Source organism: Arabidopsis lyrata (genome assembly GCF_000004255.2).
Source record: "Arabidopsis lyrata subsp. lyrata unplaced genomic scaffold ARALYscaffold_2, whole genome shotgun sequence".
NCBI classification, from domain to species: Eukaryota; Viridiplantae; Streptophyta; class Magnoliopsida; order Brassicales; family Brassicaceae; genus Arabidopsis; species Arabidopsis lyrata.
In genome coordinates, this window is record NW_003302554.1 from 14,757,726 (window position 1) to 14,768,841 (window position 11,116).

The 11,116-nt window shown below is 33.1% G+C and overlaps 2 protein-coding genes across 2 annotated transcripts; both read right to left on the reverse strand.

The window, feature by feature from the left end:
- Positions 1–154: 154 nt before the first annotated feature.
- On the reverse strand, positions 155–4,396 carry LOC9324879 (multicopper oxidase LPR2). The gene is made up of 4 exons (XM_021035152.1): positions 3,899–4,396; positions 1,187–2,311; positions 786–1,115; positions 155–688 (listed from the first exon to the last, which is right to left on the reverse strand). Exons 1-4 carry the CDS (start codon positions 4,139–4,141, stop codon positions 635–637), a joined length of 1,752 nt encoding a protein of 583 aa, XP_020890811.1. The 5' UTR covers positions 4,142–4,396; the 3' UTR covers positions 155–634.
- A 2,817-nt stretch (positions 4,397–7,213) lies between these two features.
- Positions 7,214–8,336, reverse strand: LOC9324880 (heavy metal-associated isoprenylated plant protein 20). The gene is made up of 2 exons (XM_002888771.2): positions 7,844–8,336; positions 7,214–7,703 (listed from the first exon to the last, which is right to left on the reverse strand). Exons 1-2 carry the CDS (start codon positions 8,001–8,003, stop codon positions 7,405–7,407), a joined length of 459 nt encoding a protein of 152 aa, XP_002888817.1. The 5' UTR covers positions 8,004–8,336; the 3' UTR covers positions 7,214–7,404.
- Positions 8,337–11,116: the final 2,780 nt, after the last annotated feature.

Here is an 11,116-nt window from a genome sequence, read left to right on the forward strand (position 1 = left end):
TATCCACATTTTCGTAAAATAAAAGTATGGCTTCGATAGATACCTTTTGTGAAATATCAAAGATATATACATGTGTGTGGTATCTCAATAATAGTTTCACTAAAATGTGTGTGGAGTATCAAACAAGAAGAAGACGAAGAAGATATTTGACAAGTGGCTTAAAATTATTTGGATGTATTATTTGATATAATATCAGAAGTTTCCGAATATAATATGAAAATAAACAAATTATGAGAAAACAGGAGGAAACCACAAAATTAAAGAGTGAAGGTTCAGGAACAGATAAGGGAGAAACATGGGAGCATTGAATTGAATTTGACTGGTGGTTAGGAACTTAGTATACGAGGAATTTTCCAATTTCACTCACCTCTCCCCTCTCTCACTTACCCTACCCAAAATCATATACTAAGCAAAAAATATTGTTATTGGGCCCCTTAAAGCCCGTAAGTGTTAGCCCAAAAGCCCATTAAAAAGGTGGCCGAGTTAAAAACAATGATAGCAATATTTCAATAGAAGTATTCTTAAGACTTTCTGTATAAAGATATCACGAATTCAATCAAATATTTTCGTATTTTCTGCACTCGTAATTATAAGTTGTTTAGTTTTAGAATCATAGCCACCATTTAACATCTTGTCACTTGACCATTGCAAAAGGCCTCATCATCATATTGTCTTCATGGTCCAATATCTGCAATCATATATATATAGTCAGAGTTCTAAAAGAAAAAAAAGCTAAATTCGTTATCAATTTTTTAGTTTTTTTTTTTTTTTTTTTACTAGCTTACGTGACAATGGTAGACATAGCCTGGCTCTTGCGTTGCGTCGAAGGAGTAAGAGTCGTTTGAGTGAATGTAAGAAAATCTGACGAGGATCTTCGTTACATGCCCCGGCATCATCTTGAATACGTTTTTCCATCCCCGCTCGTGTACCGTCACCGCGGTCTTGTTTCCTCGAGCGTATTTGCTAATCTGACACTTGATGGCGTCGTTTTCTTTAGTCATACAGTCTGTGAACTCCTCACTATTCACCAATGCCGTTTGCTCCAATACTTTGAACAATCCCAAGTGAATGTGCAATGGATGGTTATCCTCCGTCAAATTAATCACTTCCCACACCTTCATTATTGTAAGAGTTAATTATACGAATTAAACGGTTAATAAATTAGTGAAATTGTAGTAATAAATACCTCGCTTGTGCCGATTTTTGGAGTTTCTGTCACGGGAGCGTTGTACGGCAAACCGTTGATGTATAGATGTGTTGGCTCGTCAGTGCTAGACACATACTCGAACATAGCAATGTAACGTGTACGTGAGGAGGTTGATACATTAGCAGGCGGGTAATCAATTAACTTCTTCGGAATAGTCGACGTGTCAACTTCTGATCTGTTCTTGATTTTAAACTTCATGACTTTGCTGTTCTCTTCCGTGACAGGATCTCCGGACGGGTAAGGATAAGGTGCATTGTTGGCAAGAATTGCCGTTTTCGATGTTGACTTTGAAAAGTCAACGACGACGTCGACAATCTCCGACGGAGCGAGGAGGACCGATTTGGTCGATACTGGTTTCGCTAGATAAGCTGAATCAGAACCCACGACAATGAACTCGAGACCGTTGGAGAAAAAGAACCGGAAAAACCTTGCGTTACTAGCGTTTGTGATTCGAAATCTATATTTCCGGCGACGGACAGTTAGTCGCGGCCAAGCTTTACCATTCACAATGATGGCGTCGCCGAAATACTCTGGCTGCCATTGCGGATGAATCGACGGGTTGTTCCCTGTAGCGTTCATGTAAATGGAACCATCTTTACGAAAACTTCGGTCAAAGATGACCAAAGGACGATCAAATTCACGGCCGGTAGGTAATCGGAGAGGCGATTCGACGGAGCTGTGGCGGAGAATGTAAGCACCTAGCAAACCAGCGAGGAGGTTGACTCTAGTCAAACCCAACGCGTGGTCATGGTACCACATGTTTCCAGGTTGTTGCTTGTTAACGTAATGCGTAGTCTTTTTAGTCCATCTGGATCCAGTCTCTTTGAAATCAGCAGTGAACCATGAATCTGCATTTCCATCGCTAGTTGGTTCGTGGATGCCGCCGTGCAAGTGAACCACCGTGGGAATGCCGCCGTGTTTAGGGATTGCAGGGGAGATTGTTGGGTCCCAAGGGAGGATATGATGTAACGGGAGGTAATTTCGCCACGTCACGTAGGTGTCGACTCCATAAACAGCTTCTATTGTCGGTCCAGGAACTGTTGCTAAACGCCTCGATGTACCATATGCGAACACTGGCGTGGCAGGCAAGTCTCTGTGGAATTTCTGTAGTTCACAATAATTTAACTCATATTAGTGTGTGTGACAGTGTTGGAGAATATTCAAAAATTCAAATCATGCGATTCAATAATTAGCACTTAGCAGAGTAATAAAATAGTTAAAAGAAGCAGAGCACAATTAGCTAGGCCAAAGTGGTACAAAAGCAATCATAGTTATATAGTTAGTGGGTACTAACTTTCTATCAAATAATCATTATATTTTTTGTTCTTAGTACAATTTATCAAAAACAAAATGTAAAGAGCTTATATATAATACTCTCTCTGTTTCACAAAGAGTGTCATTTTAGAGTTTTGCACACAGATTAAGAAAACATTAAATTTTTTGTTTTTTCTAAACAAAAACATCATTAACTATATACCTAAACATAATCTGCCCAATAGTAAAGCAATCTGCAGAATACTAATGGTCATAAAACATAAAAAATCATTAAATTTTGCATTGAAAACTTAAAACGACACTCTTTGTGAAACAAAAATAAAACCTTAAAACGACACTCTTTATGAAACGGAAGGAGTAAAAGAGTATTCATTCGGTAGGAGAGCAAATAATACTCCATCCGTTTCATAATATAAGATGTTTTAGAAAATTTTTTTTGTTTCACAATATAAGTCGTTTTCAAATTTCTATGTAATTTATATATTATTTTAATATTTTATGATTATTGATATTATGAAGACTATTTTATGATTAGTTAAACTTTTAAAAGGTAGATCTTTTTAATCTGCGTGCTTTTAATTAAAACGACTTATATTATAAAACGGAGGTAGTATTAAATTTGACTAGTGATAAAAGAAAGTGCACTGATTCGTCAGACTTATAAACATTAGATATTTTTCCCAAGAGGAAAAATAATAAGAAGAGGACAAGATTGGATACACAAGATGAATCTATTCCAATCACTTTACCAACAAAGACCCGTAGCCAACTAGAAAGCGATTAAGTTTCACTAATCTATACGATTTCGAATATTTAATATGTTAAATTCATGTCATTAATGAGTTTAGATTCAATATTTGTTTTGGTCAAGAGTTTATAAACAAAAAGGAATTTGAGTATTCATTCGGTGAAGGGCAAGAAATATTCAACATGACGAGTGATAAAAAGTATATTATCATTATACTTTTTTCTCAAAGACGACAAATATAAGTGAGGGAGGGGACAAGAGTGTGAACACAAAACACGAATCTATTCTAATCACTTTACAACCTAAGAGCCGTAGCCAAGTAATTAAAAAGCAAATTAGCTTCACTAATCTTATACGATTTGGATTTTAATGTTAATATTCAACATTAATTAGTCTGTTTAAGTTGGTCAACAAAATTAATGAGTCTATTTTCTTGCATGTAATACAGGTGTAAATCACTAAATGATGATTATTTGAATTTTCTATCTAAATATTTTGGCCATTTATAGCCTCAGGACAGAAATGGAAGATGATCTGTTTTCACGAATGACTATAGACTGAAAATTTAATTTCACATACCAAATATAACTTCAGAAAAACTGAGGAATAAGGAAAAAAATTATAAAAAAGGAAAGAATTAAAATGAGAATAAGGTAAGAATTAAATACCCATTTCTTGAGGAACATGCCTATGTGAAGAGATTTGGGTTTAAGGAAGCCATTGACGAAGTGGTAGCCATGAAGAGTAGGGATATGAGGAAGCTTGTCAACGAACATCTCTAGCTTCTCAAGATTGAACAGTCGCTCCTTTGCCTTTATGCCTCCTGCGTCTCCGGTTACGAGCCATGTCATCGTTACGATTAGGAGGAAAATGTCTCTGGTCATTATCCTCCGAGAAGGCTTAGGCTCCATGTCTTTGTCCTTCACGAGCTGTCGAAATATGCGAAAAAGTCAAGTGTGTGTTTGTGTGTTTGTATGTGTGGAATACTTAAAAGTTGAGGAGAGAAGTTGAAGAAGTTCTTTGGGTTTTTGCGTATTTATACATATGAGTGTGTGGTGTGAAATAACTTTGTCGATCTTTGCTTTCATACTTTTGACTCTTGAGTCGTTCTTTCCTAAAATTTATAATCTAAAAAGGAATGGTTTTTTTAATTAGTAAACTATTCTATATTTATAAAAGTAGAATTTGAATATTATGTACTTGATGACTAATATTTATTTTAAAATTAATATGATTCATATCTATCAAAAACTGAAAATTAAATAGGGTTTATAATTCTTTTTTTTGAATAACAATTAACAAGGTTCATAATTCTGGCTTCTCAAATCTAGGTTAGATGTCCATTCATACGACAATATGGGTCTTTTTCGAATAAATTTGACCTTCTTCTAAGAAGCTCATTCTTTTTATTTTCTAATATAACTAATACATGAAAGTAAACCATGGAAACTTTTGGGCCTAGTCGCCTAGTTCGTCCACTATATTTCGTCCCGTTATTAAGATATTTTCTCCAACTTAAGCGTTACATAATTTTTTAGAATAAGTTTTTCCAATCTCTCGAAAATTGTCTTAACCATGTTATCGTTTTAGCTACTTCACTTCGCCTCTCGTAACATGGATTATCGCAGACCCATAATGGCTAAAGGTTACCATCCAAGCTTGTGGGAGGTCTCATAAGCATTCCTTCACCAAACGGATCTTTGCTCGCATGTCCAAACACCGAATTTCAACTATTGAAATTTGTAGTTATGTTTGGCCTTAAAGGTCGAACCGTTTATCTGCGAGTTAGCCGAAATCCAGCATACCTATTGTTCTCTAAATTTTTTCATTTATTTTATTTTGATAAAAACTTGTTCTTCATTAATTTTAAAAGTAGCAAAAAAGCATCTTATTTATCAAAGACTCAAAATATAAAATATATCTAGCCAGGCCCAAAATGAACCCAACTTGAACCAAGAACTTTTCAAAAGGGGATAATCTAACAGCCCAAAAGCTAACTTATTCTTTATTTGTTACAAATTGGAACTATTGTTACTTTAAAACTCTTGTTGATGCTACTCCAAAGATTATCATCTAGCATGAGTTCTAACGTAAAAAGCAGGCAAATAGTGGTTACACATATATATATATATATATATATATATATATATATATATATACACTATGCTTTTCATATGAATACACATCTTATTTTATACAACTGAACTAAAAGATATATCTTCAGTTTTTTTTAAAGAAAATTTTTCTGACAATCCAAATGACCCAAAAATGAAATTTTAACAAGAAATTACACCAAATTACCTTTTTATAGAGTGTGAGGGAAAAAAATCAAACCTGACTAAAATAATCGATTCAAACCGAAATTAATCAATTTGAAATTGAATCAACAAAATTTAAAACAAATTCAACCATTACACACATTTTTATATTATATTCAAATTTTACGATCAATCCAGTTCTACAAATTTCAGGTTTGGTTCGTTTTTGGTTTCGCAGATAATTGCCAGCACTATTGACTTTTGAGCCTGTCTATGTTTTGGTGTTCCTAGTCAAAATGACTGTAAGCCGTCGATGTCTTGGTTACTGTACACGTGTAGATTATCCAAAAGCCACATCTCCCACCAAGCTAAAATTGTGGTTGTCACAGTCAAAACGACGATTTCCTTAAGTCCCACCTCAATGCGCTAAAACGCGGCGCGTTTGCGTATGCCCTTCGTGTGTCGTTTCTAGTCTCTCCATTTGTTATGTTTTGTGTCCTTTTCACAATTTCAAATCTAACATATCTTTTTTTTTTGTGTGTTTCAACTTTCAAGTTGTGTTAAGTCATAATTTAATAATCAGTCATTTCAGTTTAGTCCCAAACAGTTGATTTGAAATATCCAGGGAGATACTTAAATAAATGTCATCTCGATCATCCTAAGCACCATGATAATATATAACTTCGGATTTTAATCTTCTTGGGATTTTATTTAAAGATCACTCATTCTAAGAATTAAACAGGTGTTTGTTTTACGTGAGGTATTTTTACTATTCACATCTTGGTAAATGGTAATTGGTTATGATATAGCAATTTTTTTTTTTTTTTTTGAGTTTAGGTATGATGAAGAAGTATAGAATTAATAAAAATTCGGCCAACATATTATATGTCACATATATATACACACTCATCAAGGTGTGAACTACAAAAATATTAAAAGCAAAATTCTATAAGGTTCGATATTTATATGGTGCCACAATTTTACTCGAAGAATAATATATTACATCTCCGATCATCCATGCATGTAACAAACATACTCAAAATAGTTATAAATAAAACAAGTAGCAGACAAAACTGTGCAATAAAGTAATAGTATCGTGAGAAACAGAATTTCTACTTTCACTTACAAAATGACTTGTCTCCTTACGGGTGGTCGGAAAGATTTTGCTACGGCTACGTACTCCAAGTTAATTACGGTTACTATTATTATTTTTGATTAGTTACGCGTCATTTTCTAAACCTAAAGTCATTACTAACAAAGTTATGTGTATAAATATCGTTTTTTTAATAAATGTTGTATTACAGATATCGTGCATCATCAGCCGCATATATACTTCGATTGAGGAACAATCGTAGTTAATGGCTCCGAAGAAAATCTACTTAATCGATGTTGGATCTTCTACGTGTCAGAAATTACGTCATGGAAGATAAAAGATAGAGTTTAGAAGTTGATAATATTTTATTATATGATGATGTATGTATTTCACTTTGCATGGATTAACACAAAACCAATTCACAACACTTCTTTTTCTCACCAATTTGCCTCCACAAAACCGATAAAACTCCAACAGCACGTAGCTTTTTTTTCTTCCTAATTTAAATTTTACCCAAGTTAAACACTTAACCGTTTTTCTCTTTTTCGTAATTTTATCTAAAAACTAACTTCAATTAATAACCTTTAGTATTTAATTCCACTAATATATTAATTTTAGATAATCGTAAAAACAATATCACCCGAAAATACTTGATATAAAACATATTGATTATACATATTCCACTAACTTATTTTGAAAAATTTACACAAGTTACTTGTTGGTTCTTCCTCGATGCATACACATACCAAAAGAGAGAAAGAGCCAATTGCTTGATACAACGTTACATGTTATGGATAATATATACTACTAGAGTATACTATTATTACATAACGGTACAAGCGTTGGGATTCTCGTCGCTAAAAAGAGAAACGAAGTTGTCGTCGGGAGCTCCCGGCAACAGCTGCAACTGCGACTGCTCAGATTTCCTGACATAACCAGCCGGAGCTTTTTTGTCGTAAGTTCCGACTGCGTATGGATATGCGACCATGTTGTAGGGAACGTACGGCCATATCTCCGCCTTTTTCCCTGTCCTTTCGACTCTCTTTAACACCTTCTTCGGTTCCACGTATCCACTCACCGTCACTTTGTGTATCTTTCTGTTCACCTCCACCGATCTCACCCCTACAAGATTCGTATGGAAATGGGTTGTTGTTAGTTGTTACATAAAAGTGGTGACGTTTTATGGAAATCATCAAGAAATTATAAGGAATACTACAGAAACCATTCACGACATCATTAGATTACGAGCTGGAGATTCAAACCTTTCATGGAGGAAACCGCGTTCTTGACTCTGCGTTCACAACCATCGCAGTCCATTTTCACCTTTATATTCACCGTCTGCATGACTTTACGCTTCCTCCTATTTCTGGAGACGCGGAAGTAGTCGGAGATATACTCAGAAAGAGAATCAAGAGCACCCATGTCTACTACTCTCACCAAGACGATGTCGCAGATATATATGAGAGATCAGAGATGCATATATATTATGGACTAGACTCGACCATATTTATAGCAAGTACATGGTGACTTGATAAAAGTGTTATGCCGAGGATTTAGTACAATTAAATGTGTTTAATATTCATAAAGTGTGGCCCTCTCTAATGATGTTTTCCTCCAAATACACACGATGGACAACGATGCCAAAGTTTTTGGGCTAAATCACACGACTCGACCGATTTCTTTGTTACAAAATTTTAACATCCGTTTTATATTGAAAAGCTAACTATAATAAACAGAAGAGTATAAAGTGATAATTTCTTCTTTTTTAACAATGTCCGATCGGTCGCGATTATAAAAAAACAATGTCACGGGGTTAGAGGTTTATCATCCCCATCACCTGAATCACCTCACAATTCACATGCATCAAAGTTAATATATGCATTGGTAATGGCAATTATGGTTGGGTAGATTCTTCTTTTACCATCTAAACTTTTTCTTTTGGTTTTGTGTTTTAAAAAGGGTCTCTATTATAGATTACAATTTTGTTTATGATTATTAATTTCGTATTACCTATAGCCTATAGCTATTTATGATGTCGGTATGTACAAGTTTAAGGCATAATTGTAATCGTGTATTGAAAACAAAATGAACATTCTAATTAATTTAACTGTATTGTTACTATGGATAGGTACACGATCGGAGGAATGATAATAAGGTTTATAGATAAACTACACAATCACACATTCAATTATTTAAATTTAGGTCAGAAACAGTAAAAGGGAATAGTAATAAGAAAAAAATAGAAAGGAATGTAGCAATAAAGATGGCAATGATTCGATGAGAAAAATAAGGTGTGGGGGTCCGATTTTACGAAGTAGACAACTCAATCAAACTATTATGTAGTCTATATGTTTGAAAAAGAAGTTATAAAGCCCTTCAACATCTTTTCTTATTATTTGTATTAATATTTTTTTGTCTTTATACTTTCCACCCTAGAAACTTCGTTGGCATTTTCTTCTCTTGCAGGCTGGGCAAAATATTCGTTAGATTCGCTTCGATCTGTTATTCGATTCGATTCGATTTGAAAAATCCGGATATCCGTAACTTTTCGAAGCAAATCAAATATTAAAAATAGATATTCGTAAAAATCGGAGCAAATATCAAATACTATAATTTAAATTAGCCGATATCCGATTCGCTCCGGAATACATACATATATATAGATTATTACATATATAAATTATAATTTTATTATTCTTGTAAGCGTTTTATAATTTTTAATCTCTGAATTAATTATTTGAACTACTAGTTTGAACAATTAAAGGAGAAATATATATATTTTTGATAAAATATTACTATTTTTAATAAAATTTTACAATTTTTGGATTAGATTTTATTTATTAAATTTTTTTTTTGTTTAATTTTAAACAAATACTTAACGGATCGAATATCCGGCAAATAGTTTGGATTTTAACGGATATTCGAACAGCCGGGTATCCGGTCACTAACGAAGCAAATACGAATCGAAAAACTTAGTATTCGGAAAAAACGAATCGAATAACAAATACCACTACAAACTCGGATATCCGCGCTGTGCCCACCCCTATCTTACACCCCAATTATCATATTCTTAGACCTCTTTCTTTTTTTCCTTTTACAAATTTATATATTTCTATATTTCTCTTTTACTATTTAATTTTAGAATCACAAGAGTAATAATGTATATGTCACCACAATTTATCGAATTTCAATTTTGAGTAAATGTATCCCACGAGTAATTTTTGAAAAAGTCAACAATATGCTAAAGAGGGGCGTTACCGATATAAAGTTAATTCCAAAAGAGGGTTTCATTGAAATAGTCACATAATTTCAAGATGAATAAATCGACAGCTATTATATAGCACGCAATAGCATTTAGCATAGCCTCACTTTTACAACGAAAGATTACTAATCAGGGAAACATAAGCATTGATCAATGGGAAAAATGTCGAAAAATGTGCCAACTTTTAAATTTGGGACGATTAAAACATGAACTCTCGAAATATTTCTTTAATCACAAAGTTTCCGTTGACCTGTCTCGTTAAGTCTCCGTTAGAACGATGCTGACGCTGTTAACAATCCGTTAGATTCTCCGTTCGATCAAAATGACGTCGTTTTGAAGTTTTTCAAACGACGTCGTTTCACCAGAAAATAAGAAGGAAAAATGGCATCTCCAAAGAATCGAACTGCTGACCTGTTACAACAATAAGAGACACTCAACCATTGGGCTATAGAAACATTTTAATGTTAGTACAAACAGAACGTGTATATATACTAAAACCTGGTAATATAAATTAGGTAAAAATATATGCAATTAATTAAAAATAACAAAATTAAAAAATAATAATAACCAAAAATACAAATATTAAATATACTTATCATAGTATATGTATCAAAATCTCAAATATTATTTTATAAATAAAGATTTCTTCCATATTTGGAAAATTATTCCTTCTAATATAAAAAAAAATTAAATATATGACATAAAATTAATCATATAATTATGCCTTATATGCACCAATGATACATGCACCAACCACATTAAACATTTATACAAAGTTTAGGTTTTTATAATTTAGGAAATAATAATTTTCCAAAATAGAATAAAATCTTTATATATATATAATTAAATGTTTAAAATTTTGAAATATATATTTAAGGTAAGTATATTTAATATGTGTATATGTTTGGTTATTAATTTGTTTTTTAATATTGTTATTTTAATTAGTTGCATACTCCCTCCGTTTTCGAATAGTTGTCGTTTTAACTAGAGAAATTGTTAAAAATGCCCCTTTTTCAATACCCCTTTTCAAAAATGCCCCCTTTGAGAGTCCATTTTTAAGTTTGCCCTCTTTTAATTTTTAATGACCATTTTACCCTTATTTGAAACAAAATTAGGTCCACAAAATACAAAATATTTTTTGGCGGGAAAAGTGATCCCGCAATTTTCCCGCCAAAACACTTGTAAAACCTTTAAAAACCTTGTAAAATTTTACCGTAAAATTTTTCCCGCCAAAAATTTTCCCGCCAAAAAATTTTTTCACGCGCGGCCAATT